This window comes from Drosophila persimilis, unplaced genomic scaffold (genome assembly GCF_003286085.1).
Source record: "Drosophila persimilis strain 14011-0111.01,24,50 unplaced genomic scaffold, DperRS2 tig00000191-arrow-pilon, whole genome shotgun sequence".
Lineage (NCBI taxonomy): Eukaryota > Metazoa > Arthropoda > Insecta > Diptera > Drosophilidae > Drosophila > Drosophila persimilis.
In genome coordinates, this window is record NW_020825298.1 from 1920543 (window position 1) to 1948521 (window position 27979).

Consider the following 27979-nt stretch of genomic DNA (forward strand, 5'->3'; position numbering starts at 1 on the left):
GTATATATTTATGTCGATCCTGATACCTACTGAGCGTTGGAAGACAAACGTATTCACAGTTCTATAACATCAATTTCCCCCAGGGTATGTGTGCTTGGAACTAGCAACATGTTTGTGTATGGAATGAGACTCATTGTTGCAATAGCGAAACTGTGGCGAATCGGGTATTGCCTATATTTCAAGCTATATAGATTTGCCAACTTAGCTTTATCCCATAGATAAATGCATTTTCTACAAGATTGCTTCTTTTAATTACCTTTATGTATTTTATTTTGACCAAAAAACGGGTTTCAAGTAAATGTTGCCGCAACTTTTGTGTATGGAATGAGACTCATTGTTGCTAAAGCGAAATGGGGCGAACTGCGGCGAATTCAAATTCCTCATATTCTTTGTTCCGTTGAATAATACTATTTATATAGAACATTTAGCCATGCCCACGCAATTTTATACGATTGATGAATCAATTCTATACATGATTGGCCTATTCGAAATACTTGCATTAATTGGATTTCTATATAACATTGAAAATTAAATTAATAGATGACAAAAATACCATTTAGCACTAAAAAACACCTCAGGGAGCGCGGCGAAAACCAGTTTCTACAGTATATACGGTCTCATTTGAAAAAAATACCGAGTGGTGCGCGCCAAATCGAACTTTTTTGAATGTGAGCGACAAGGATTTAAATGTTGTCAACCGGGCCTTTATCTCTGCCCACATAATTTTATACGATTAATGAATAAATTTTCTACTTAACTGGCCAGTTTTTAGTCCTTGCTTTTATTGTATTTTGACTAAACAAGGTTTAAGCAAAATAGTTCAACAAAAAAACAGTTGCAATGTCGCTGGAATTTGAAGACATAACGCTTGTATAGGCCTTTGTATACCCTTTTTCCTCAATTCTATAACATCCATTTCCCCCAGGGTATGTTAGCAACATGTTTGTGTATGGAATGGGACTCATTGTTGCTAAAGCGAACTGCGGCGAATTCAAATTCGATTCAAAAAAACGACCAATTCCTCATATTCTTTGTTCCGTTGAATAATACTATCTATATGGAACATTTAGCCATGCCCACTCAATTTTGTACGATTGATAAATCAATTCTATACATGATTGGTCTATTCGAAATACTTGCATTTATTGGATTTTTATATAAAATTGAAAATTAAATTAATAGATTGATGAAATTGACAAAAATACCATGGGAGCGCGGCGAAAACCAGTATTTCTACAGTATGACCCTTAGAAATATACCAAAATATACTGTAAATATACTGACGAATTCGAGTTCCATTTTACATATTCCTCGTTTTTCATATTCCGTCGCATATTACAAGCTATATAGAATATTTAGCCATGCCCACATAATTTAATACGATTAATGAATCAATTTTCTACTTGACTGGCCAGTTTTTAGTCCTTGCTTTTAGTGTATTTTAACAAAAACAAGGCATAAACAAAATAGCTCAACAAAAAAACAGTCACAATGCTGCTGGTATTTGAAGACATGATGCGTGTATAGGCATTTTTATACCCTATTTCGTTAATTTTATATGAAGATAAAACGTTATTTGTAATGACCTTTTCTCCAATTGATATGTTTTAGACATATTCATGAATATTACTAGTATCTTGTATATATATCTGATACTTATTCTTGGTCTCTGCAAGAAGACAATAAGCCGCAAAATATCGTTGAAATAATTTGAAACACAGACTGACTAGTTTCTGCGTATGTTGGAGCTTGAGATGACCAACATTGTCTCAAACCCATAATAATAAATAATATAAATTTGTTAAAAGTGAATGCGCGACAAGGATTTAACTGCAATCCACTGGGATAAATTATGGAAGGTTTTGGGTTTGGCTCGTTTCCCAATAATTTCGCCCATAAATTTTCATATCATATCATGATTTCAACATTCTTTCTATTATATATTTTATCAAAATCCAGACTGAGTCTCTGTTGTATCTTTACCATAAAAGTACCACAGTCATATACAAAAATTTCAATTCCAAGCAAATCTATTTCCTTTTCAGGCATACCCATATTCTGCAACAACCCCTACGAGTTATTCCGATAACATAACAGATATTTTTGGCGCTAACAGCACAGTTTTCTTATACTTTTCTCAAAACAAAACAATTTTAGCAAGGAAACAGAAATTCGGAGAAGCCGCACAATTTGGTTGGTTGTTGTTATGTCGACTCGATTCCCGCAAGTAATGTTGCGTTCCTAGATTCCCTTTATTTACGATTCATTTACTTGCAGGACAATGGAGGAAACGTGCAGAGTTTGCATGGGAAACTCCGGAGCACTCGCAAACATTTTTGAAGAGACACACACATGGGACACTTGCATTGCTGACATGATAGCACAGTGTACTGGGTACGAGGTAAGGCGAGGCGATTTACTATCAGAGAACATATGTCCGCCTTGCCTTGAGGATGCTGTAAATGCATTTAATCTTATAAAAACCTGTGAGCAAAGCCATCAAATTTATTTCCCGGTGGTGGAGAAGGATATAGAAGATAGCTGCTGTGATAATCTGAACGGCGAGGTCTGGGAACCGTCAGATAGTGAAACTGAGCAATCAATCCCATTTGAAACCGATGTAAAAATACGTCATAATGATGCCGATAAAACGGATTATCTAGAACGACCCTACAAGTGCCCCGACTGCCCAAAAACCTTTCAAAAAAAATACCAACACACCAGACACATCCGCACTCACACAGAGGAGCGACCGCATAAGTGCACTCTTTGCTCGAAGTCATTTAAACGAAAAGACAAACTCAAGCTACACGTCTGGACTCACACTGGGGAGCGACCGTACAAGTGTACTGACTGCTCCAAGTCCTTTATAAGTCAATGCGAACTCACAGTACACATCCGTGTTCACACAGGGGAACAGCCCTACCAATGCGACCACTGCCCAAAGTCATTCCAGCGGCAATCTAATCTCAAAAGACACAGTCGTATCCACACGGGAGAGAGACCCCACTTGTGCATTCACTGCTCGAAGTCATTCAAGCAAAAACACCATCTCAGCGAACACATCCTTACTCACGCTGAAGAAAAACTATACACCTGCTCTTACTGCACAAAGAATTTTAGGCAAAAGTCTTCTCTTGGAAAACATACGCGCAATCACGTGATCCAAATGGATGCTTCGCAATTCCAAATTACATTTAAAGATGAAATTGAAGATACTGATAATGTACGATCTCCTCGAGCACACACCCGTCATGAATAGCGATTCGTCACATAATTGGGATCCCAAAAAGGTATTTGTTAATCCATCTATTCTATATAAATGTATGGGATATCGTCAATTCAGAACGGCTGGGCTGATTTAGCTCAATTTTAGTTTTAAATAGCCGGACCTGAGTACTTGTGTTCAAACTTATACAGTTGGCTGTTAGTGGGCTTGTACAAGTCACCGCCAAAATTGCTTTCATAAAAAAAAAGTTAAAACCAATTCAAGGTAATAAAATGTGTGCTAATGTTTAAAGCTATCCAAATAAGCAATACATAGCTGCCTGGCAGGGCTATGAACTCCACCACTGCGTTTCGAACTAAAGTGATAAAACGTGTTTAACTGCGGGGAAAGGATACGAGTTCATATCACTTGTAAATATCAATATGACTATGTATCCCAATTGATAATCTCGTTCTTGACCTGCCTCAAGCCAAAAATCAAAAGCGCCTGGTACGAAAACCCAGGCGGTAGGGATGTGCGTATAACCCATCTTTATCCACAGAAAGACATCCTTTGTTCGAAAAGGTTTATTGGAGTGTAATTCAAATAATGTGTTCCAAAAAAACTTGTAATTCAATCGAATCATTTATAAAAACACTATTTCCAAAATAATTAAATTCGATAACAAAATATTTATACAGTACTCCGATTTCGTTCGCGCATAACAGCACAGAAAAGCAGTCATCTGTTTTAACTTTGCGCTTAACAGCACTATCCGTATGTTCTGTGGTCAACACAACAAATTTGTGAAGAAAAAACATTTGCAATTTATAAAAGCCATAACTTGGTTTGTTGTTTGATTTATATTCCCGTCAATTCGTTATTGCGCGTACTGACATCCGCTTATTTGACATTAGTTTATTTGCAGGAAAATGGAGGAGATGTGCAGAGTTTGCATGGTCAAATCCGGAGCACTCGCAAACATTTTTGATGAGACACAAAAATGGGACACTTGCATTGCTGACATGATAGCCCAGTGTACCGGTTACGTGGTTAGGCGAGGGGATTCACTGCCAGAAAAAATATGCCCGCCTTGCCTTGAGGATGCAGTGAGTGCATTCAATCTTAAGAAATCCTGCGAGCAGAGCCATCGACTATATTTTCCAGTGATGGAGCCAGATGTAGGAGAAGATCGCTATGATAATCTGGAAGACGAGGACTTTGAAATTTTGACTTGTGGAAATGAGCAGTCGAAAAACTGTAAAGCCGATGAAATGATACAAAAAGATGATGTGGATGAGGTTTATCGGTTCAAATGTCCTCATTGTCCGAAATCCTATAGGCGAAAATCATGTCTGCCACATCACATCAGAACGCACACAGATGATCGACCCTACAAATGCTCCTTCTGCTCGAAATCTTTTCCACACAAATGCAGACTTGATGCACACACCCGTATTCACACAGGAGATCGGCGCTATACGTGTTCCGACTGCTCGAAATCCTTTCAACAAAAATCACATCTCATTGATCACACCCGTATTCACACTGGGGAGCGACCATATAAATGTAGTCATTGTTCGATGACCTTTTCCCGAGCCGGAGTTCTAAGCGATCACATCCGCTCGCATACTGGTGATCAGCGCTATCAGTGCTCATACTGTATGATGCCTTTTAACAACAAACAGATTTGGATAACACATGTACGCACTCACACGGGAGAACGACCCTTCTCGTGCTCTCAATGTTCGAAGTCATTCAACCAAAAACACCATCTCAGCGAACACATCCTTACTCACACTGAGGAAAAACGTTATACGTGCTCTTACTGCACAAACACCTTTAAGCAAAAGTCTTATCTTCGAAAACACATTCGCAGTCACGCGTGTTCCAAATGGATGCACCACCAGATAGATAGCCCTTCTATTGTTTCGACTGCAATTCCAAAATGAAGAAACGATAACGTTAGGTCTCCAAGAGCACACACGTATAATGAGCAGAGATTCGTCACATGATTGCGATAGCCGAAGACATGTAAGCAAATTGACTGAAAGTCCCAAAAATGTATTGATAATTTTAAATACAATACAATTAATCTGAAATTGATTTCATTTGAAGCGTTATGTTTGGTCGTGGATATTTTCCATTATTTTCATCTGTCGTATTAGGCCATCATAGCATTATAGCCGGATATACATATTTGTCCCTAGTTGTTGGCTTAAACAAAGTAGCAGCATTTACTACTGCAGTTCTGTAATGTTCGCCTCAGACCTTGCACTCGACGATATTTGAACCTTAAGGCAAGAATGCATTTAAGAGCGGAATGGAAGTCTTTTCACTTGTAAACACCAATATGATCATGTATTTATCTATGCTGCCGATCCACTAACTAGTCTTTGCTCCCAGGTACTTCCACTAGATAATGTGATGCGCCAAAGGATTCCCTTCCTTTCTTTTTTGGATTGGTACGAAATCCCAGGCTGTGGTGTTGTACATATTAACAAATCTTAATCCACAGTAAGGAATCCTTTCTTCGAAGACGTTCATTGGCTTTAAGGTCAAAACCTATAATAATAAATATTAGGTTTTTTATTATTAAAAACACTGTTACCAAAATAATTAAATTCGATAACAAAATATTTATACAGTACTCCGATTTCGTTCGCGCATAACAGCACAGAAAAGCAGTCATCTGTTTTAACTTTGCGCTTAACAGCACTATCCGTATGCTCTGTGGTCAACACAACAAATTTGTGAAGAAAAAACATTGCAAATTATAAAAGCCATAACTTGGTTTGTTGTTTGATTTATATTCCCGTCAATTCGTTATTGCGCGTACTGACATCCGTTTCTTTGACATTAGTTTATTTGCAGGAAAATGGAGGAGATGTGCAGAGTTTGCATGGTCAAATCCGGAGCACTCGCAAACATTTTTGATGAGACACAAAAATGGGACACTTGCATTGCTGACATGATAGCCCAGTGTACCGGGTACGTGGTTAGGCGAGGGGATTCACTGCCAGAAAAAATATGCCCGCCTTGCCTAGAGGATGCTGTAAATGCCTTCAATCTTAAAAAAATCTGTGAGCAGAGCCATCAACGATATTTCTCAATGCTTGAGGAGGATATGGAATATAGCTTCTTAAATAATCTTGAATACGAGGACTCGGAAGTTTCAGGTAAAGAGCAGTCAAGAAATTTTGAAAACGACGAACAAATTTATAAAGATGATATGGATATGGATCTTCCATTCAAATGTTCTCGTTGTCCGAAAAGCTATTCGCATAAATACAATCTAAAGCGGCACACAAAATTGCATACGAATGAACGACCCTACCAATGCTCCCACTGCTCAAAGTCTTTTATACAAAAATCACATCTCATCCATCATACCCGTATTCACACTGGGGAGCGACCATTTCAATGTAATCACTGTACGATGACCTTTTCACGAGCCGGAGCCCTTAGCGATCACATCCGATCGCATACAGGTGATCAACGCTTCAATTGCTCTTTCTGTACGATGTCATTTAACTACAAACACCAGTTGGAAACACATTCACGCACTCACACAGGAGAGAGGCCGTATAAGTGTTCGCACTGCTCTAAATCCTTTACCCAAGCTGGAACTCTCGGGGTTCACGTCCGTACACATACCGGCGAAAGAGCCTACAAATGCTCCGAGTGCTCAAAGTCGTTTATACAAAAATACGAACTTAAATTACATATTCGTACGCACACTGGGGAGCGACCGTATCAGTGCAGTCAATGTTCAAAGGCGTTTGCACAACATAACAACCTCCAAGCGCACATCCGAACTCACTCCGAAGATCGACCTTTCCAATGCTCTCACTGCTCCAAATCATTTAAGAAAAAATCTGCCCTCAGTGTGCACACTCGTACACACACTGGAGAACAGCTGTACCAATGTCCTTACTGCGAAAAGTCCTTTACACGAAGCCACCATTTTGAACTTCATACCCGTACTCACACAGGTGATCGACCCTACTCGTGCTCTCATTGCTTGAAGTCATTCAAGCAAAAGCACCATCTCACCGAACACATCCTTACCCACACTGAGGAGAAACTCTACACGTGTTCTTACTGCCCAAAGACGTTTAAACAAAACTCTTATCTTCAAAGACACACCCAAACTCACACAAAAAAGTGTTAAAATTGGATAAATGTTATTCTTCATTCTGATCTTATAGCTATTCGTCCTTCTTTTTCTATTAAACCATTCTGAGTTTTTAAACTATCTCAACGAAATATGGCATACACAGTGTTATATTTTACGGATTTCCTAATAGTTTGGCGGAATCTGGCGAGTCGGACATTTCGATCTAAGAGTACATACATAAAAAAGTTGTTCTATGAAAAACTTCTTTGTTGTTAAAGATAATCAGCCCAAAAATCCTATTTCTGTAATTATACACATGTTTGTACATAACATAATTATATCATCCTATAGTTTCCATAGTAACGAAATAATGATGGTAGATATCATCACCTCGCTTGCTGAGGCATGCTCGATCAAAGCTGATCTGGGAGAGCTTTTTAAGTTTTCAGCTCAGCGCAGTTTGGAGTGGGACATCCCTCAGCAAAGGCTTGCATAACATATTATACCTGGAAAAAAGTCCCCAATGGTACAGGGCGATGGTGAAGTTAAGGACGATGGCCAGAATATATAGCTTATGTTCTGTGATGCCCACAGACATTGCACACGTCGGTATTTGGCAGCAGCGTATTCCTGATGATCTATCGAATGAAATACACTGTTTTTGTCAGGCGATGACAGATACTTATAAATCGATCCACTTACATCGTAGAATCTGCCACAAATAGTTTGCGAAATGCTGATTGGAGCATACCGGGGTATTATTCAGATATCAAGAAGAAGGCGAAAATCAAATCAATGCCATAGGTACAGAGAGTATACGATGCGTGAATTGGCTCATTGTAGGTGAGACTCAGAGCCCAAATAGCTTACAAGAAAAGAAAAGGTAAAAGACAATTGAAGGTGACAAAATTTGTGCTAATGTTCAAAGCCCTTTTCAGCTATCCAAATGAGCTAATACATAGCTACCTGCCAAGGCTAGGATCTTCACCGACCCTTGGCCTTCCTTAATAAAAGATTGTAGGAGAATTCAGGGCACGGCACCTATTGGATACTGCGTTTCGAGCTGAAGTGAAAAAACGTGTTTAACTGCGGGGAAAGGATACGAGTTCATATCACTTGTAAATATCAATATGACTATGTATCCCAATTGATAATCTCGTTCTTGACCTGCCTCAAGCCAAAAATCAAAAGCGCCTGGTACGAAAACCCAGGCGGTAGGGATGTGCGTATAACCCATCTTTATCCACAGAAAGACATCCTTTGTTCGAAAAGGTTTATTGGAGTGTAATTCAAATAATGTGTTCCAAAAAAACTTGTAATTCAATCGAATCATTTATAAAAACACTATTTCCAAAATAATTAAATTCGATAACAAAATATTTATACAGTACTCCGATTTCGTTCGCGCATAACAGCACAGAAAAGCAGTCATCTGTTTTAACTTTGCGCTTAACAGCACTATCCGTATGTTCTGTGGTCAACACAACAAATTTGTGAAGAAAAAACATTTGCAATTTATAAAAGCCATAACTTGGTTTGTTGTTTGATTTATATTCCCGTCAATTCGTTATTGCGCGTACTGACATCCGCTTATTTGACATTAGTTTATTTGCAGGAAAATGGAGGAGATGTGCAGAGTTTGCATGGTCAAATCCGGAGCACTCGCAAACATTTTTGATGAGACACAAAAATGGGACACTTGCATTGCTGACATGATAGCCCAGTGTACCGGTTACGTGGTTAGGCGAGGGGATTCACTGCCAGAAAAAATATGCCCGCCTTGCCTTGAGGATGCAGTGAGTGCATTCAATCTTAAGAAATCCTGCGAGCAGAGCCATCGACTATATTTTCCAGTGATGGAAGAGGATGTGAAAACAGATCTCTGTGATAATTTTGAACAGAACGACTGGAACATGTCAATAAGCAGAAAAAAAGCGACGATTTTGGAAACTGATGAAAAAATATGTAAAGGTGATAAGGATGTGGATCTTCTGTTTAAGTGTACTCACTGCTCGAAGTCTTTTAAACGGAAATGCAATTTGCAAAATCACATCCGTATGCACACGGACAAACAATCCTACCAATGCTGTCACTGTTCAAAGTCGTTTAATCGAAAATCAAGTCTTCAAAGTCACATGTGTTATCACACGGAGGAGCGACACAACAAATGTGTCCACTGCTCAAAGTCATTCGTAACCATGAGCGCACTGAAGCGGCACTTTCTTACTCATATCGACGGACAACCCTACAAGTGCTCCGACTGCTTAAACTCCTTTAAAACTGAAAACGAACTCAAAGAACACATCCGTGTTCACACAGTGGAAGAGCCCTACCAATGCCCCCACTGCTCAAAGTCATTTAAGCTAAAATCGATTCTCCAAAGACACTGTCGTACCCACACTGCGGAGAGAGCTTATAAGTGTTCTGACTGCTCAAAGTCCTTTATTACTCAAAGCGAACTCAAAGTACACATCCGGGTTCACACAGGGGAACAGCCCTACCAATGTCAGCACTGCCCAAAGTCATTTCAGCGAAAATCTAATCTTAAAAGACATAATCGTATCCACACGGGGGAGAGACCTTACAAGTGTTCCGACTGCTCCAAGTGTTTTTCCATCGCCACAAATCTCCAGGCTCATATCCGTCGATGGCACACAACTGACCGACCCCACAAGTGCACTCACTGCCCGAAGTCGTTTACAGAAAAATCTCATCTCCAGATACACATGCGTAAACACACGGGGGAGCGACCGTACAAGTGTACCCAATGCTCAAAGTCCTTTACTCGAACCGGATCTCTCCGGCGACATATCAGTACGCACACGGATGAACGACCCTACAAATGCACCGACTGTTCAACGCTGTTTCAACAAATATCCCAACTTCAAAAACACACCCTTATGCATACCGGCGAACGACCGTACAAATGCAGTGACTGCTCACAGTCCTTTCTACAAAAATCCCAACTTGAGGCACACATCCGTACTCACACGCGACCTTACAAATGCTCCCACTGCTCGAAATGCTTTAGAGAAAAATCCAATCTTAAAAGACATACCCGTACGCATACGGATGAACGACCCCACCAATGCTCACAATGCTCGAAATCATTTCAAGAAAAATCGAATCTCCAAGTGCACATACGTTCTCACACAGGGGAGCGCCCATTCAAGTGTACCCACTGCTCAAAGACATTTAGATATAAAAATAATAGCTACCAGAGACACGTAATTACTCACACAAGGAGTGACAAGTATGCCATTCCGGCACTTTTCGAGATCACTTCCATAAGAACACTGAAAATGGAAGGTGTAGAATAAGATTTTTAAGCTTTTTTTGAACAAAGGCTTGGTATGTTCAATTATTTCCACTATCTTTACTGCGAAAATTCTGCATTAAAATGATGTATAAAGATATTGAAAAATCGCTGGCGGATGAATCTGTTTCAATGTTTTTGCTTTTGGCGAAGATGAACAATGTTCACCACTCTGTTTTTCATATTATATGGGGCCTTTATAAACCGGTTTAAATTTTAATCCCAATAAAATAATTTTACAAATAGGATACAAAAAAAAACTTTTTGTAAGAAGTATTTTTAAAAGACATAAAATTGTATGATATTTGTGTACTTTTCAAACGAATTTTGTTCGTTACTCAAGAGTTTCATTACCAACTGGGCATCGAGAAAATATCTCAACTGCCCTAATTAAGAATTATCTATTTACAAATTTTTAAAATAGATTGTACGTTTGATATTGTGCGTTGTTATCACCCTATGAGAGTGATTATATGTTCCAAATCTCAATTAAGCATTTTTGGTGAACACAAAATTGAGATGCCTCAACTAGAATAAATGCTAGAACTAGAATGCAAAAATCTGAATTACATTTTTTAACAACAAATTAGTCTAAAGAAAAAATAAATTAGAGGACTAAACATTTTGTTACATTCGATAATACATTCGATTAGATGCATTTGCGCCTAACAGTACATTTCGTGTATTTATTTTAGTAAAACAAAAACAATTCACGCCAAGGAATCATTCATAATTTTGCTGCTTGTGGGTTTGATTTTTCTGATTTCCCATGTATGTATATAAATATCGTTGTATTCCGTTTATTAAGATTCATTTACATTCAGGACAATGGAGGAAACGTGCAGAGTTTGCATGGGAAACTCCGGAGCACTCACAAACATATTCGACGAGGCACAAACATGGGACATTTCCATTGCTGACATGATAGCCCAGTGTACCGGGTACGTGGTTAGGCGAGGGGATTCACTACCAGAAAACATATGTCCGACCTGCCTTGAGGATGCAGTGAGTGCATTCAGTCTTAAGACCACCTGTGAACAGAGCCATAAACTATATTTCACACTGAGGGAAACGGATAAAGACCTCTCTGATAATCATGAAGATGAGAACACAGAAATTTCAGGTAGTAGAGGCGAGCAGTCGGATTTTTCTGGCGATGAAAAAATACATCAAGATGATAAGGATGCGGACGCTCGGTTCAAATGTCCTCAATGCCCGAAGTCCTATATGCGAAAATCCAGTCTCCAATATCACATCCGTACGCACACAGGTGATCGGCCCTACAAATGCTCCTTCTGCTCGAAATCCTTCCCACAAAAATTCAGACTTGATGCACACACCCGTACTCACACAGGGGATCGACCCTACAAATGCTCGTACTGTTCAAAGTCGTTTATACTAAAAGCCGAACTCAAAGTACACATCGGTACGCACACAGGGGATCAACCCTACAAATGCTCCTACTGTTCAAAGTCCTTCCCACAAAAATCCACGTTTGATATACACACCCGTGCTCACACTGGGGATCGGCCCTACAAATGCGACGACTGCTCAAAGTCGTTTAAACACAAACACGAACTCAAATTACACATCGGGACACACACAGGTGATCGACCCTATAAATGCTCCTTCTGCACAAAATCTTTCGCACAAAAATGCAGACTTGATGCACACACCCGTACTCACACAGGGGATCGACCCTACAAATGCTCCGACTGTCCAAAGTCGTATATACATAAACATGAACTCAAATTACACATCCGTACGCACACAGGTGATCAACCCTTGAATTGCTCCTTCTGCTCGAAATCTTTCGCACAAAAATGCAGACTTGATGCACACACCCGTACTCACACAGGGGATCGACCCAATAAATGCTCCGAATGCTCAATGTCGTTTATATACAAACACGAACTTAAGCTGCACATGCGAGTGCACACTGGGGAGCGACCGTATGAGTGCAATCAATGTTCAAAGGCATTTACACAACCTAATATTCTCAAAGCGCACATGAAAACCCATTTTGGAAAACAGCTGTAGCAGCGTGCTTATGACGGAAAGTCCCTTAAAGTCAGTCGATCTTCGAAAACACAATTATACCTTTACTATTCGAGAGAACATTCGTGGTGTATGAACGGTTAAGAACGGACATAAACATTATATTGCTAAGAAAAAATCAAAGAAGTTGATTTTCGAAAGTCCAAAAAATATATTGTTAATTTGAAATGCAAATTCATTATATTACAAATACTTACAAATTGGTTTCATTTCAACAGGATACTCTTACCAAGATTGTTTATTTCCCCTTCCTTTCATCTGTCGTAATGGGCAGTGGCTCCGAGTTGGGTGTGCAAAGACCCGCTTGCCAGATTTAAAGGCCTGCAAAGCATTATGGCTACTGGTGGACAAGGTGGCTCGAGAAGGTCAAAATCCGTCAAATCTTCCCGCTCAAGATCCTTGCATATATCCACAGATCTGTAGACGGATTGATTCAATCGTAACCTACAAAAGACGGGCGAAAGGTTTAGATGCAGATGCTTTCGTTTCCGTTTTTATTAATCCAAAACATTCCCAAATAACTTTAACGACTACCCATATTCTTACCCGATCTAAAATCTCCGAATATTCGATTGCATGGTCCTACAGATGTTATTCGCGCGTAACAGCACATTTTGTTTCTCATTTTCTCAAAACAAAACAATTTGTGCCTAGCAATGTAGTTTTTATAAAGCCCGTAGAATTTTGTTGCTTGTGCGTATGATACTCCACATAGTTCACATTAAAATTAATTTACTTGCAGGACAATGGAGGAAATGTGCAGAGTTTGTATGGGTAACTCCGGAGCATTCACAAACATTTTTGATGAGACACACACAGATTGCATCGCTGACATGATAGCACAGTGTACTGGGTACGAAGTAAGGCGAGGCGATTTACTGCCTGAAAACATATGCCCGCCTTGCCTTGAGGATGCTGTAAATGCATTCAATCTTATAAAAACCTGTGAGCAAAGCCATCAAATTTATTTCCCAGTGATGGAGGAGGATATAGAAGATCTCTGTGAAAACATTGAAGACGAGGATTCTGAGATTTCAGGTCATGAAGGCGAGCAGTCCGATTGTTCCGGCACTGAAAATATTCATGATAAGGATGCGGCTCTTCTGTTTAAATGTAGTCACTGCCCGAAGTCATACATAAGAAAGTCAAGCCTACAACATCACATCCGTACGCACATAGGGGACCGACCATATAAGTGTTCCGACTGCCCTAAATCGTTTCAACAAAAATCCCATCTCATTGAACACACCCGTATTCACACTGGGGAGCGACCATATAAATGTAATCACTGTTCGATGACTTTTTCGCGAGCCGGAGTTCTAAGCGATCACATCCGCTCACATACAGGTGATCAACGCTTCAATTGCTCTTTCTGTACGATGTCTTTTAACAAAAAACAGCATTTGGAAACACATGTACGTACTCACACAGGAGAAAGACCGTATAAGTGTTCGCACTGCCCCAAGACCTTTTCCCAAGCTGGAACTCTTGGGGTGCACGTCCGTACACATACCGGCGAACGAGCCTACAAATGCTCCGAGTGCTCAAAGTCGTTTATACAAAAATACGAACTCAAATTACACATTCGTACGCATACTGGGGAGCGACCGTATCAGTGCAGTCAATGTTCAAAGGCGTTTACACAACATAACACCCTCAAAGCGCACATCCGAAGTCATTCCGGAGATCGACCTTTTCAATGCACTCACTGCTCAAAATCATTTAAGCAAAAATCTGGCCTCAATGTGCACACTCGTACGCACACTGGAGAACAGCTGTACCAGTGTTCTTACTGCGAAAAGTCCTTTAAACAAAACCACCATCTGCAAATACATACCCGTATTCACACAGGTGATCGACCCTACTCGTGCACTCACTGCTTCAAGTCATTCAAGCAAAAACACCATCTCACCGAACACATCCTTACCCACACTGAGGAGAAACTCTACACGTGTTCTTACTGCCCAAAGACATTTAAACAAAACTCTTATCTTCAAAAGCACACCCGAACTCACACAAAAAATGACCGTTAACGTGTAAAAAAGGGAAAAATGTAATTCTTCATTTAGCCACTCTTCGACATAAAATCTATACAACACCTAAACCACGACCTTTAGGTCTAGCGCACACTAGAGTGTGCAGCTGAAGATACTGATAACGGATCCCCTCATCATACAATGCAGAACGATTCGATAATTTATTTAACTTTAGTTATTCCCGAAAAGACAAAAATGTATTGTACTAATTTAAATACAAATTCATCTCGCGATTGGTCTGTAGTAATCTATTGTCCATTATTTGTATTTGTCGTATTTGATTTGGGGCTCGGAATCCGATTTGGAGTGGGCCATCTATCAGCAAAGGCTTGCATAACATTATATATTATATATGGCACAGGTCGATGGTGATGTTATGGACGATGGCCAGCATATTTTTCTTATGCTATGTGATGCCCCCAGACCATGCACTCATCGGGATTTGGCTTATAAACTATACAGTGTTATTGACGGGGGATGACAGATACGGAAGAATCTATCCACTTCGTAAAATCTGTCAGAGATAGTTCCCAGGATGCTGATTAGCGCATACCCTATTATCCATATACCAAGAAGGACGCGACTATCCATTCAATGCCAAAAGCCCAGTCAGGACTCGTCAAAAGTCAATTTAAGGTGACAAAAGCTCTACTTTTGCTATCCAAAGGAGCTAAAACATAGCTGCCTGTCCGGATTAGGATCTCTACCGAACCGTAGGCATCAATAACCAAAAGATTTAAGAAGAGTCCCTAATTGCGGGCTATGTATGCGAGATCGTATCACTTTTAAATACCAAAATGACTATGTGTTTATGATTACTCTCAAGTTCTTAAAACTGCTAATCTTGTTCTTGACCTGTCCCAAGCCAAATTCAAATGCGGTGGTTTTGTGCATGTTAATGAATCTAAATTCACAGAAAGACATCCTTTGTTCAAGAGGTTTTTTGGAATGAAAATAAAATAATTTAGTTCTGATTTGTGCAAACGAATAGTTTATAAAAACACTATATTCAAAATAATTAACTTCGATAATAAAATATTTATACAGTCCTCCGATTTCATTCGCGCCTAACAGCACATAAAAGCAATCATCTGTTTTACACTTTGCGCTTAACAGCACTATCCGTATGCTCTGTGGTCAACACAACAAATTTGTGACGAAAAAAAATATTTGCAAATTATAAAAGCCACACGACTTGGTTCGTTTTTTGTTTTTTATTCGCCTCAATTCGTAATTGTGTGTTTTTAAATTCCGTTTATTTAAACTTCGTTTTTTGCAGCACAATGGAGGAGATATGCAGAGTTTGCATGGACAGATCCGGAGCACTCACAAACATTTTTGATGAGACACAAAAATGGGACACTTGCATTGCTGACATGATAGCCCAGTGTACCGGGTACGTGGTTAGGCGAGGGGATTCACTGCCAGAAAAAATATGCCCGCCTTGCCTAGAGGATGCTGTAAATGCCTTCAATCTTAAAAAACTCTGTGTGCAGAGCCATAAACTCTATTTCCCAGTGATGGAAGAGGATATAGAAGAAGCCATCTATGATAATCTTGAAGACGAAGACTGGAAAATGTCAGGTAGTGAAAGCGTGCAGTCTGATTTTGCCACCAATGAACAAATATATAAAGCTGATGAGGATTTGAATATTCGGTTTAAGTGTCCCCATTGTCCGAATGGGTATAAGCACAAATCCAACTTATATAGACACATAAAATCTCATACGAGTAAACGACGCTACCAATGCTCCGCTTGCTCAAAAGACTTTTTTCACAAAGACGAACTCAAATTACACACCCGTATTCATACTGGGGAGAGACCTTATCAATGTAGTTACTGTTCTTCGTCCTTTTCCCTTGCCGGAACTCTTCGGGATCATATTCGTGTGCATACCGGTGAGCGACCCTACCAATGCACCCACTGTACCAGATCTTTTTCTCAACGTACACATCTCAGAGACCACATTCGTACACATACCGGCGAAAGGCCCTACCAATGTTCCCACTGCCTTAAGTCTTTTATAAAAAACTACGAACTTAAATTACACATCCGTACGCACACGGGTGAACGACCCTTCCTATGTTCCCAATGTGGAAAGTCTTTTACGCAAAATTTCGATCTTCAAGTACACATCCGTACACACACGGGGGAGCGACCGTATAAATGTAGTCTCTGTTCTAAAGGCTTTGTCCGATCGGATTATCTCGCAGCTCATATCCGAACACACACGAATGAACGACCTCACCAATGTCCTCACTGTTCAAAATTGTTTCGTTTGCCCGAACACCTAAGGGCTCACATTCGAATGCACACAGATGAACGACCCTACAAATGCACCAACTGCTCAAAGTCTTTCTTACAAAAATCCAAACTTGATGCACACATCCGTACTCACACAGGGGATCGACCGTACAAATGCTCTCACTGCTCGAAGTCATTTCAACAAAACGCCCATCTCCAAGTACACAGTCGGACGCACACGGGGGAGCTACCCTACAAATGTTCCCACTGCTCCAGGTCATTTAAATACAAAAACAAAAGCTACCAGAGACATATTCTTACTCACACAAAGAACGACAAGTGTGCCATTCCAGCACTCTTTTAGATCACATTTGTAAAAAAATGTTTCAAGTTTGATCTTGAAGTTCCTTAAAGATTTTAAAAATTGCATCTTTATGCTCAGATCAAACAAATTAAACTTTTGGGCTCACGTTCGAATGCGAGAGAATTAGTAAAACTATTCAAAGGGAATACAACGGTAATTTAAGTATTCACAGAAGGAACTAGGGAACTGATATTAGTATTGTGAGTCGTCTTTGTTGAGAATACGCAGTATTCGTGTTGATAACGAAATAAATATATGCATTTGTGTAGTGGCTGTGAGCACAATATAGAAAAAGTGATTTTTATTGTGATTGCGCCGTCATGTTACCGGCTGTGGGCACCCTTGTTTTTAAACCCGATACTCAAAGAGTGTAGGAGTATTTTAGATTTAGAAAATTATATTAAATTATAAGCATTTCCGACCCCATTAAGTATATATATTCTTGATCAGCATCAATAGCCATGTCGGTCTGTCCGTCTTCATGAGCACCTATATCTCAAAGACTATAAGAGCTAGAGCATCCAAATTTTCTATCCAGACTTCTGTGTATCCAGACACTGTTACAAGTGTATTTCACAATTTATTAGTATATTCATTTCATACCCACTATGGCCTAATCTGAACGGAAAATTTTAAAAACATAGGTGTTTCATCGATGTTTTTCTATCAGAACATCGAAAGCATCGATGTCCGCATACATCGGTGTTACACCAGCTTCTACAAAGTGCCGATTATTAGTGATTTTCATGCCCATAAAAAAGAAGCAAAAGACTGCTCAGCGCTAACGCATTAAATAGGCACACATTTGTCAAAAAGCATGTACAAAAAATCAGTATTCTGGAAATAAATTCGTTATATAGAAAGCGTCGTATGGAAGTTCGACTGTTCCAAGTAACATGTGTGCTATTTGCGATAGTATCGACTATTTTTAATCGTATCAAGTACATCACAGCAGGGAAAAACTTCCCATCTCTAAGAAAATATAATGATATTTACAAGTTCTTTGAAAAAAAAAACAACGTCAGCGCGTACCAAGAGTTAATGAACTTAATGATTGATGTCAAATGCTAACATCTACTATTCCTTGACTTGGTAATTTCCACCTTCGCGGAGGCGGGCGACCAAATAATCTCACGTCACTCAAGGGGCGCGAGGTAATACAAATCCATAAAAAGATAAAATTAAATACAGAAAAGCTGCACAATTTGGTACGTTGTTTATGTTCGCCTAAATTCGCTATTGTGCGTCCTGAACTATGTTTATTTATATTATATATTTATTTATTTATATATATTTATTTACAGGAAAAATGGAACCTAATAAAGATTGGAGCGATATAATGTGCGAGATTTGCTTAAAAGGATTTTTGGACAAAGACGAATTTGAATTGCACATCCGTAAGCACACTGAAAAGAAGCCCTATAAGTGTAAGCACTGCTCTAAGTGCTTTGCCCAGGCTGGAACACTTTCGGTTCACATCCGTTCACATATCGGCGAGCGACCCTACCAATGCTCCGAATGCTCGAAGTCCTATCCACGAGAATGCGATCTTACAATACACATGCGTAGCCACACTGGTGAAAGACCCTACGAATGCTCGTTATGCTCGAAAACCTTCCCGCAAAAATCAAATCTTGAAAGACACATCCGTACGCACTCGAGTGAACGACCCTTCAAATGCTCTGAATGCACAAAATCCTTTCAACAAAAATCCTATCTCACAGAACACATGCGTACCCACACAGATGATCGAACCTTCCTATGTTCCCAATGCGGAAAATTTTTTAAGCATAACTACGAGCTCGAAAAACACATCCGTACTCATACGGGAGAGCGACCGTTTAAGTGTACTCACTGCCCTAAGGCCTATGCCCAATCCAAGCACCTCACAGTGCATATCCGCACGCACTCGAAGGAGACAGAAGAATCTTACAAGTGTCCTCACTGTTCCAAACTGTTTACCTTTCCAGAAAGCCTACGAGTTCACATTCGAATGCACACGGATGATCTACCCTTCAAATGCAGCGATTGCTCAAGGTCCTTTCTACACAAATCAAAACTTGATGCACACATCCGTATTCACACAGGGGATCGACCCCACAAATGCCCTCACTGCTCGAAGTCATTTCAACAAAACTCTCATCTCCAAGGACACATTCGTACCCACACGGGGGAGCTACCCTTCAAATGCTCCTTCTGCTCCAAGTCATTTAGATACAAAAACAAAAGCTACACAAAACACATCCTTACTCACACAAGCGATGACAAAATGCACACGGATGAACGACCCTACAAATGCAGCGATTGCTCAATGTCCTTCTTACGCAAATCTAAGCTTGTCGCACACATCCGTACTCACTTAGGGGATCGACCCTACCAATGCTCTCAATGCTCGAAGTCATTTAAACAGAAATATCATCTCCAAAGACACAGTCGTACCCACACGGGGGAGCTACCCTTCAAATGCTCCTACTGCTCCAAGTCATTTAAACACAAAAACAAAAGCTACACAAAGCACATCCTTACCCACACAAACAATGACTTATGTGTCATTCCTGAACCCTACGAGTTCTTACCCTTCAAAGATGAACCGGAACCTCTTTAAAGACTTCGAAGATTCGAATGCGAGTGAATTATTGAAACTATTTGAATGGGATACAACGCTAATTAAGGTACTTTAGGACGGTACTGAGGAACTACTTTATCTAGATGGTCAACAATTGGGATCCTCAAAAAAGATCCGTCACAATTTCAACCTAAGCTGACTACATATAACAAACACAATACAATAGAATATGGAAAAATAATAGATTAGATTTATTATTCTGAACAGTTTCGATTTAAAGAATAAATACATAACATACATGTATGAAGAAAATTAATTTATGGAATTATATACGTATATAATAAATCTTACAAGAAATCATCTCTAAGTCCGACTTGTAGTAGATTTTAATTTTTTTCCAAGAATGGGTCCGAAGGCTTTCCATTTATCAATACGACATAATCTCGCCGCTCAAGATACGACCTAAACCAACTGAGCAGGCAGGAATGAATCCACAACCGATGCAGCTTGGCTATTAAAGCACAGTGGGAGACTTTGTCAAAGGCTTTAGCAAAGTCAGTATACACAACGTCGACTTGAGAGTGCATTTCAAAGACACGAGTGCAGAAATTACTGAAAGCAATGAGATTAGTGGTTGTTGATCTACCCGGCATAAAACCATGCTGATTTGGGCTAATGTACGATTTCATGAGGAAGGTGATCTTTCTGGCAATGATTCGCTCTAGAAGTTTTGAAACATTGCTGAGTTTGGCAATTGGTCTATAATTGGAAATGAGATTTTTGGTACCTCTCTTAAAAATTGGCGTAATCGTGGCAGCTTTCCACTTACCAATAAACTGACCCGTTAACAGCGAATTTGTGAATAGAATTTTGAGAGGTCCACAGAACGCTACAACACAGTTGCGAAGCAGGAAGGCAATATTAATACCAAGCCAATCTAATTCATTTTCAGGCATACCCATATTTTAAAAGAACCAGCCCATACGAATTATTCCGCTAACATAATATTACAACAGATGTTTTTGGCGCCTAACAGCACAGTTTTCGTAAAAATTTTCTTGAAACAAAACAAATTGGAGCAAGGAAACATTAGAAATTCGAAGAAGCCGCACAATTTGGTTGGTTATTGTTATGTCGACTCGATTCCCGCAAGTAATGTTGCGTTCCTAGACTCCCTTTATTTACGATTCATTTACTTGCAGGACAATGGAGGAAATGTGCAGAGTTTGCATGGGAAACTCCGGAGCACTCGCAAACATTTTTGATGAGACACACACATGGGACACTTGCATTGCTGACATGATAGCACAGTGTACTGGGTACGAGGTAAGGCGAGGCGATTTACTATCAGAGAACATATGTCCGCCTTGCCTTGAGGATGCTGTAAATGCATTCAATCTTATAAAAACCTATGAGCAGAGCCATCAACTATATTTCCCAGTGATGGAGGACGATATAGAAGAAGATTTATGCTATAATCTGGAAGACGAGAAATGGCAAATGTCAGCTAGTGGAAGTGAGCGGTCAAACCATTTTAAAGCCGATGCCATGATGTTCAAATGTCCTCATTGTCCGATGAGTTTCAAACAAAAATTCCATCTGCAGAGACACGTACAAATGCATACAAATGAACGACCCTACCAATGTTCACACTGCTCAAAGTCTTTCATCCAAAAATCCAATCTTGAATCACATACCCGAAATCACACAGGTGATCGACCATATCAATGCTCTCACTGTACAAAGTCATTTCAACAAAAGTCCCATCTCCAAGTACACAACCGCACCCACACGGGGGAGCGACCCTACAAGTGCACTTACTGCTCCAAGTCCTTTACTCGATCTGACATTCTTCAGAGTCATATTCGAACGCACACTGGTTATCGACCCTACAAATGTTCGCTCTGCTCGAAGTCCTTTATACAAAATTCCGACCTCCAGGTACACATCCGAACACACACCGGGGAGCGACCATATAAGTGCACTCTCTGTCCTAAGTCATTTAATCAAAACTACTATCTTCAAATGCACACCCGTACTCACACAGGTGAACTCTCGCCACACCAGTGTTCGTATTGCTCGAAATCTTTTAGCAAGAGAGGAAATCTCTTGACTCACATCAGGACGCACTCAGATGAACGGCCCTACAAATGTTCCTACTGCCCCGAATCTTTTAAACTCAAAGGTATTCTTAAAAGACATACCCTTATTCACACAAAGAACGTGTCATCCTTCCCTCTTTCCGAAACCCTCGACAACATATCCGCAAGCACGCTGAGTGTCGACACTACAATTTCTCCTGCTGCAACCCTATATAATGAACCTGTGTAAAGATTTTTTAATTACCTCATAATTAAAACATATCTAGCAAAAAAAAAAATGTTTATACTTTATCATATTTAGCTGAGCTTTGGAAACATCATTAATGAATATGAAGCAAATCAAAAAAAGCGCTACCATCCAGTTTATAGATCGAAAGTACCTTTTTCGGTATTGCTATCGAAACGGTATTTTTTGAGTTGAAAATTGAGCAGACGGTATATGTACGCTATATTGGTGTATAATGGCATATTTGATAAATTTCATCAATATATTACATTTAATTATTAAATGTATATTAAGGAAGATAGGGTATAGAAACTTCCATTCGCAGGTTTTTCGCTACCAAATCGTCCTCGCAGTACATTCCATACTCACTGTTGTCACCATACATACTGTTTTTGTTGATCTTGTTTCAACTTTGTATTAGACACAATATAATGAAAAGAAGTACTTAAAATTAGCTAATCTTGTAGATCAGAGGGTTTTAGGTAGTCAGCATTATTCAACGGAATACCAAAATTGAGAAATTGTTTCTCTATTTTTTCTAAAACCCTTTTTTACGCAAAATCCAATAAAAGCAAGTAATAAGAGTAAGGCAGTTAAGTAGAAAATTGATTCATCAATCGTATAAAACTATGTGGGCATAGCTAAATGTTCTATCTAGCTTATAATATTCGACGGAACATCAAAATTGAGCAATATGGTTTTCAATCCTTGACGGAGAACGATTAACCTGTTATAAGCGATAGGGGTATTTCAATTTTTCACCGAAAATAATGAACATTTAATAATTTTAGCGCAGTTCAGGTGAAAGTTAGTGCTGTTATTTTTAAGTTCAGATGAAAGATGGCAGGAATCTACAACAATAAGTTACAATCGTAAGTATTTTCAGCCATTTACCTGAAGTAGTTAAACTATTGAAATAGAGGGCTGTGGAGTGGGCTAAGTTCGGTTTTTCATCATAACGAGACGCTATATTGTTGTTGAGGAGCAAAAACAACAATCGTCGTAGCAAGAAAACAAGTAAAGTATTTAAAAAGATCTAGTCAAGTAGAAAATTGATTCATTATTCGGATAAAATTATGTGGGCAGCGCTGAGAGATCTATTTAGCTAGTAATATTTGACGGAATATTAGAATCGAGGAATATTTAGAACAGAACTTGAATTCGTCAGTATATTTACGGTATGTTTTTAAAATTGGACGGTATATTTTGGTATATTTCTGGATTATATTTTATCGACAATCTGCTCACCATTTTGGAATTAAAAAAGTGGAGTGGGGACTTTGTCGCTTATAAAATTCGTTTATCTGTGAAAAAGTGACTGCAAAAGTGTAATTTTGTTGTGATTATTGAAGTATATTGATTAAGAAAGATGGACAACATAGAGCGACTTTACAAATGCTACGAGATATTGTCCGAGGCGGGCGATAAAATTTCTGAGGTACGCGGCTCGGTCCGCCATTGCTGAAAGACGCGGCACTACAACTGTAGTTGCTATGTGGAATTTGGCGAGAAATAAATATGTTATGTTCTTGCATTTCATTACAGCACGTGGATGAGTATAAGGAAATACTGAAGGCTGTAAAAGGCTCGTCAAAGGAGAAGCGCTTGGCATCGCAATTTATTGGAAACTTTTTTAAGCACTTCCCCGATTTGGCCGAAACAGCTATTGATGCACAGTTCGATCTTTGCGAAGATGATGACAACCAGGTTTGCACGCACATGAGCTCTCCTCGTTCTCGATTAACTTCATTATGTTATGTTATGGCATATTTTCCAGATTCGCCGTCAGGCCATTAAAGATTTGCCCAAATTATGTCAGGGAAATCCGGATGCGACTACGCGCGTGGCCGACACTCTCGCTCAGCTGCTGATACTGGACGATGCCACAGAGCTGCAGCAAGTGAACAATTCACTGCTAAGTATCATCAAAATGGACACAAAGAGCGTTGTAACCGGTATATTCCAACAAATCAACACGGGCGATGAGCCCACAAGAGAGCGCTGCTTCAAGTTTATTTCAACCAAGTTGTTGACCATGGGTCCCACTGTTATAACCAAGGAAATTGAAGAATACATTGTCGAGGAGATCAAGAAGGCCCTGCAGGATGTCACGGCCGATGAGTTTCATTTGTGTATGACCATTTTGGGTGCCACAAAACTGGGCAACACCATTACCGGACACGCCGAGCTTGTCAAGCTGGCAACGGAACAGGCAGAGCTCAATAACACAGATACAGATATCATTGCTGTAGATGATGAGGTTGTGGAACGTTTCGTTCAATGTGCCACTGCTGCTGCACCATACTTTTCGGTGAGTAAAGGGACTTGCATTAAGTATCCACAAATCTAAACCTCTTCTTTATGCTACCCATAGAAAACTATCAAATCGACTGCTTTCGTTGCCCATGTCTGCGACAAACTGTTGCCTATTCCGACATGGAACATGATCGCCACAGCAGTGTCACAAGATCAAATCCAATTAAGATTGCTTAAAGTATTTGCCGAGATGATAACCAACACGGACAAGCTCGAGAATGCTAACGAACGCATCAATAATGTCTATAATGTATTACTGGTTGGTATTTCAAACATACTTCATCCAAATTATTTAATTTTTAACGCCTTTTGATGATTTTACAGGAGTACATGCCATTGCCCAAGCTGAGCGAGGTGGATCTGGTAGATGTGCCACCCTCGTTTGAGTTTTCGCATGCCGAATGCCTGCTCTATGCACTGCACACGCTTGGCAAGAAACATCCAACTAATTTAAGTTTTGTAGAAGACGCTGAGAAACTGAAAGACTTTCGTGCTAGATTGCAATATCTAGCCAGGGGAACACAGGGGTAGGCATCACACTCGATACAGACATAATCAATAGAATGAATACCAATTTTCCTTATCTTTTGGCAGGTATATTAAAAAACTAGAGGAGGCTTTAAAGGGAAAATCAGCCGAGGAGTTGAAGACAGAGGAGAATCAACTGAAGCAAACGGCGCTGAAAACAACATCAAATATCAATGTATTGATACGCGATTTGTTCCATTCACCACCCATATTCAAGCATGATATTGTATTATCCTGGATTGTGCCAAAAGCTGTAAGAATATGAACAATTTATATGATTCTGTAGATCAAAAAACTTCAAACTTTCTGTTTATATCCAGAACAAGCTGGGCAAACGACATGCACCCATCACATTCGGGGAGAAACCCGAAGCCAACGGCAAGGAGAAAGACCAGGACGTAGAGAAGAAGTCGCGACCATCCAACGATCAGAAATTTTATTCGCCACCATCTGGAAAATACTCGCACAAAGTTAATCCAAACTACGGCAACAATAACCGCGGGAGGCAGCGTGGCGGTGGCGGTGGTTACAGGAATCGACGCTACAACAGATATTGAAGCACCAGCCACTCTGCACCTTTCTGCATGGATTGTCTTTCCTAGTCCTAAAACTAAAATCAATTACCAGAGATTAGAATATCCCAAATCTTCGTCCACAATAAAACAACTTCAATAGTCCTGACTTTAGGCCAGGGTCTACTACAACAAAACAAAAGCAAACGAATCGACTTCTCTTGGCGGCGGCTGGTAAGTAATGTCAGTTTTCCAATTAACTTTCTCCCTTTGGTTTGTTACAGAATTGCACAATTTTCCCCGGAGTGTAAGGGCAAGCAACATTTTTAAAAAAAATTCAACACTAGCTCGCATTGCTTTTATTGTTTTGTGAAAGATTTTTGGCTATAAAATCTTTAAAAACCGCCAAGCTCCACGTTCATTCTTCTCATTATCATTACTCGTGCGTACGTTGCTCTTGTTTCAAATTACATCACGCTCCACCAACTCGATTCTGTCTATTATAAGATTTAAAAATAGAGCCAGCCAAAAGAATTCTTGCAAAATCAAACTATAAACTTAATTAAACGTAATCCATAATTAAAGCCACATAAATAACAATAACCGCATAATCTTGAAACTCGATTCTTTGTTCTCCAACGAGGCATTGCAACCAATTCTATTTGTGTGCCACGGAGTTTTTTGAACCGGCTTTTGTTTCTTTTACAAGCAATACGTGCATAATTATTAGTTTTTATTTAACATATAATCAATAATTGTACCACTTAGAGAGCTGCAAACCGCAAAATATAAATTTTTTGAATCCAATAAAAGCAACATTAAAGAACGAACACTTACAAAAATCAAAGCCGTTTTATTGCCAGCCCTTTGGCGAGGGTATTATGATTTTCAGCCTATGTTTGCAAAGCACAGAAGAAAACAAGGTGCAGTTTAGGTAATGTGTTTCTTCAACTAAATTTTCAAATGAAAGCAAGAACGATATATTGGGAAGGGTATCAAATGCTTCGGCCATTTATATTTTCTAGAAGGAATATATTTATGTTTGGCAGAGGGATGAATAAGTAATATTATCCGCTGAATTATGTAATCTCCATGGAAAAAGTTTCTCATCGAAGAAATGTTCGAGAAAGTTCTATGTTTCTCTGATAAAATCATATTTTTGTAGGTATATATTTATTACCATCAATAAAAATATATATTTATGTATATGTATGTTATGTGTAATCGAAACTTTTTAAACATTAAAAATACAGTAATTATAGTTTGTTTTTCAGATGCTCGGGGGCGGCTGGTTGCCCGGCTGTTCTCCGTTACCAGCATTGGGATTGCCGGCGCCTGGGTTCTGGGGCCCCACCAGTTGGCTGGCGAAGGCTTGGAACAGCTGCATCATATCGTTGGGCATGGGTGGGATCTGTGGAGCGGCGCCACCACCGTCACCGCCAGGGCCAGCCCCACCGGGAGCAGCGGGTCCTCCGCCGACGCCTGGGGTGCCCATGGTGGCAAACAGTTGGCCAATAGTGTTCATTACCATGGGATTCTGGGTCATCGATTGCAGCTGCGTGAGGTCAATCTCGGCGCTACTGAACAGATTGCGGATCGTGGGATTAGCCAGCATTGCGTTCAGGCCGTCGGTTAGGTGCGAAAGTTGCGGGGGCTGATTGCGTGAATTGCGGTTCACTTCCAGGTTGTTCCTGTAATCGAGATTTTCCGGCTCCAATTCAATGGCCTTGCGGTAGGCCTGCTCCGCCTCGTTGAACTTTCCCATGTTCGAGTAGGCGACGCCCAGGCGGCTATAAGCCTTGCTGTAGTTGTTGTTGTAGAGAAGGGATGACTTGCAGTCGGTGACAGCGCGCTCGTTGTCACCCAGACGGATGTGGGCAGCAGCGCGGTTGCAGTAGAATATCGGGTTCTTGGGGTCGAAGGTGATGGCGCGGTTGTACTGCAGCAGGGCCTCGTTGTACTTACACTCCTTCATCAGGCGGTTGCCCTCGTTCTTGATTGACTCGGCCAGCGCCAGGGACTCTGGATTGCGTTCAATGTACAGCGACTGGAAGAGCTCGAACATGTCGATATTCTTGGTGTTCACGGCAGTGGTGGAGGATGTGCTGCTACTTGTAGCAGCTGCATCTGTGCCGGGCTGTGAACTCGTTGTGCTCTGTGCGGTGGCTTCGATTTGCTCGGCCTCCGTTTCCTCTTCGCCAACATCAAATGCCGCCTGCAGGCACTGGATGGCCACCTCAATGCTCTCGCTCTGATCGGGGGACATCAGATCCAGCTGCTTCTTCAAATAGTCTATGAAGGAACGGACAAAACTTTGCTGCACGGCGTCTGGCATCTTGTTGAAATTATTAAACTTTTAGTTTTTATTTGGTTAAATCGGTA

The 27979-nt window shown here is 40.1% G+C and overlaps 9 protein-coding genes across 16 annotated transcripts; 8 read left to right on the forward strand and 1 right to left on the reverse strand.

Annotated features, from left to right (window-relative positions):
* Positions 1–2175: 2175 nt before the first annotated feature.
* On the forward strand, positions 2176–4178 carry LOC6595366 (zinc finger protein 501). The gene is made up of 3 exons (XM_002020766.2): positions 2176–2193; positions 2278–3293; positions 4137–4178. Exon 2 carries the CDS (start codon positions 2282–2284, stop codon positions 3260–3262), a length of 981 nt encoding a protein of 326 aa, XP_002020802.2. The 5' UTR covers positions 2176–2193; positions 2278–2281; the 3' UTR covers positions 3263–3293; positions 4137–4178.
* On the forward strand, positions 4013–5314 carry LOC6595365 (zinc finger protein 501). The gene is made up of 2 exons (XM_002020765.2): positions 4013–4055; positions 4126–5314. The coding sequence occupies exon 2, from the start codon at positions 4141–4143 to the stop codon at positions 5158–5160; it is 1020 nt and encodes a 339-aa protein (XP_002020801.1). The 5' UTR covers positions 4013–4055; positions 4126–4140; the 3' UTR covers positions 5161–5314.
* A 627-nt stretch (positions 5315–5941) lies between these two features.
* LOC6595397 (gastrula zinc finger protein XlCGF52.1) lies at positions 5942–7641 on the forward strand. 2 transcript variants are annotated; one of them, XM_026988953.1, is made up of 2 exons: positions 5942–6001; positions 6072–7641. In XM_026988953.1, the coding sequence occupies exon 2, from the start codon at positions 6087–6089 to the stop codon at positions 7380–7382; it is 1296 nt and encodes a 431-aa protein (XP_026844754.1). In that variant the 5' UTR covers positions 5942–6001; positions 6072–6086; the 3' UTR covers positions 7383–7641. The 2 variants fall into 2 exon arrangements, with proteins under 2 accessions (XP_026844754.1, XP_026844755.1); XM_026988954.1 differs by having other exon boundaries at positions 5985–6001; positions 6083–7641.
* A 1169-nt stretch (positions 7642–8810) lies between these two features.
* On the forward strand, positions 8811–10744 carry LOC6595396 (gastrula zinc finger protein XlCGF57.1). Of its 2 annotated transcripts, none has more exons than XM_026988948.1 (2): positions 8811–8862; positions 8933–10744. In XM_026988948.1, the coding sequence occupies exon 2, from the start codon at positions 8948–8950 to the stop codon at positions 10646–10648; it is 1701 nt and encodes a 566-aa protein (XP_026844749.1). In that variant the 5' UTR covers positions 8811–8862; positions 8933–8947; the 3' UTR covers positions 10649–10744. The 2 variants fall into 2 exon arrangements, with proteins under 2 accessions (XP_026844749.1, XP_026844748.1); XM_026988947.1 differs by having other exon boundaries at positions 8944–10744.
* A 598-nt stretch (positions 10745–11342) lies between these two features.
* Positions 11343–14985, forward strand: LOC6595395 (zinc finger protein 501). 3 transcript variants are annotated; one of them, XM_026988951.1, is made up of 3 exons: positions 11352–11415; positions 11469–11585; positions 13445–14985. In XM_026988951.1, coding segments are annotated over exons 1-3 (1410 nt in total). In that variant the 5' UTR covers positions 11352–11413; the 3' UTR covers positions 14736–14985. The 3 variants fall into 3 exon arrangements, with proteins under 3 accessions (XP_002020798.2, XP_026844752.1, XP_026844753.1); XM_002020762.2 differs by lacking the exon at positions 13445–14985 and having other exon boundaries at positions 11343–11415; positions 11469–12894; XM_026988952.1 differs by lacking the exon at positions 11352–11415 and having other exon boundaries at positions 11439–11585.
* An 898-nt stretch (positions 14986–15883) lies between these two features.
* Positions 15884–20280, forward strand: LOC6595392 (gastrula zinc finger protein XlCGF57.1). 3 transcript variants are annotated; one of them, XM_026988949.1, is made up of 3 exons: positions 15884–15936; positions 16018–16322; positions 18652–20280. In XM_026988949.1, the coding sequence occupies exons 2-3, from the start codon at positions 16022–16024 to the stop codon at positions 19950–19952; spliced, it is 1602 nt and encodes a 533-aa protein (XP_026844750.1). In that variant the 5' UTR covers positions 15884–15936; positions 16018–16021; the 3' UTR covers positions 19953–20280. The 3 variants fall into 3 exon arrangements, with proteins under 3 accessions (XP_026844750.1, XP_026844751.1, XP_002020795.2); XM_026988950.1 differs by lacking the exon at positions 15884–15936 and having other exon boundaries at positions 16085–16134; XM_002020759.2 differs by lacking the exons at positions 15884–15936; positions 16018–16322 and adding an exon at positions 18400–18555.
* A 685-nt stretch (positions 20281–20965) lies between these two features.
* LOC6595391 (zinc finger protein 239) lies at positions 20966–22275 on the forward strand. Of its 2 annotated transcripts, none has more exons than XM_026988551.1 (2): positions 20966–21031; positions 21116–22275. In XM_026988551.1, the coding sequence occupies exon 2, from the start codon at positions 21120–21122 to the stop codon at positions 22242–22244; it is 1125 nt and encodes a 374-aa protein (XP_026844352.1). In that variant the 5' UTR covers positions 20966–21031; positions 21116–21119; the 3' UTR covers positions 22245–22275. The 2 variants fall into 2 exon arrangements, with proteins under 2 accessions (XP_026844352.1, XP_026844351.1); XM_026988550.1 differs by lacking the exon at positions 20966–21031 and adding an exon at positions 21044–21061.
* A 1306-nt stretch (positions 22276–23581) lies between these two features.
* On the forward strand, positions 23582–26423 carry LOC6595390 (apoptosis inhibitor 5 homolog). The gene is made up of 7 exons (XM_002020757.2): positions 23582–23679; positions 23787–23948; positions 24019–24552; positions 24616–24816; positions 24882–25084; positions 25152–25338; positions 25406–26423. The coding sequence occupies exons 1-7, from the start codon at positions 23611–23613 to the stop codon at positions 25640–25642; spliced, it is 1593 nt and encodes a 530-aa protein (XP_002020793.1). The 5' UTR covers positions 23582–23610; the 3' UTR covers positions 25643–26423.
* Positions 26424–26767: 344 nt separating this feature from the next.
* Positions 26768–27955, reverse strand: LOC6595389 (small glutamine-rich tetratricopeptide repeat-containing protein beta). Its single transcript, XM_002020756.2, has one exon. The coding sequence runs from the start codon at positions 27930–27932 to the stop codon at positions 26868–26870; it is 1065 nt and encodes a 354-aa protein (XP_002020792.1). The 5' UTR covers positions 27933–27955; the 3' UTR covers positions 26768–26867.
* Between the last annotated feature and the right edge of the window lie 24 nt (positions 27956–27979).

What these genes read in the sequence shown, in the direction of transcription:
- LOC6595366 (XM_002020766.2), top strand. Translation starts at nt 2,282, where the DNA reads ATGGAGGAAACGTGCAGAGTTTGCATGGGAAACTCCGGAGCACTCGCA.
- LOC6595365 (XM_002020765.2), top strand. Translation starts at nt 4,141, where the DNA reads ATGGAGGAGATGTGCAGAGTTTGCATGGTCAAATCCGGAGCACTCGCA.
- LOC6595397 (XM_026988953.1), top strand. Translation starts at nt 6,087, where the DNA reads ATGGAGGAGATGTGCAGAGTTTGCATGGTCAAATCCGGAGCACTCGCA.
- LOC6595396 (XM_026988948.1), top strand. Translation starts at nt 8,948, where the DNA reads ATGGAGGAGATGTGCAGAGTTTGCATGGTCAAATCCGGAGCACTCGCA.
- LOC6595395 (XM_026988951.1), top strand. An exon ending in ATGATAGCCCAGTGTACCGG is followed by an intron (nt 11,586 to 13,444) that starts GTACGTGGTTAG and finishes ATTTACTTGCAG; the next exon opens with GACAATGGAGGAAATGTGCA.
- LOC6595392 (XM_026988949.1), top strand. Translation starts at nt 16,022, where the DNA reads ATGGAGGAGATATGCAGAGTTTGCATGGACAGATCCGGAGCACTCACA. An exon ending in CGAAGACTGGAAAATGTCAG is followed by an intron (nt 16,323 to 18,651) that starts GTAGTGAAAGCG and finishes ATTTATTTACAG; the next exon opens with GAAAAATGGAACCTAATAAA.
- LOC6595390 (XM_002020757.2), top strand. Translation starts at nt 23,611, where the DNA reads ATGGACAACATAGAGCGACTTTACAAATGCTACGAGATATTGTCCGAG. An exon ending in CGGGCGATAAAATTTCTGAG is followed by an intron (nt 23,680 to 23,786) that starts GTACGCGGCTCG and finishes ATTTCATTACAG; the next exon opens with CACGTGGATGAGTATAAGGA. An exon ending in CCTGGATTGTGCCAAAAGCT is followed by an intron (nt 25,339 to 25,405) that starts GTAAGAATATGA and finishes GTTTATATCCAG; the next exon opens with AACAAGCTGGGCAAACGACA.
- LOC6595389 (XM_002020756.2), bottom strand. Translation starts at nt 27,932, where the DNA reads ATGCCAGACGCCGTGCAGCAAAGTTTTGTCCGTTCCTTCATAGACTAT.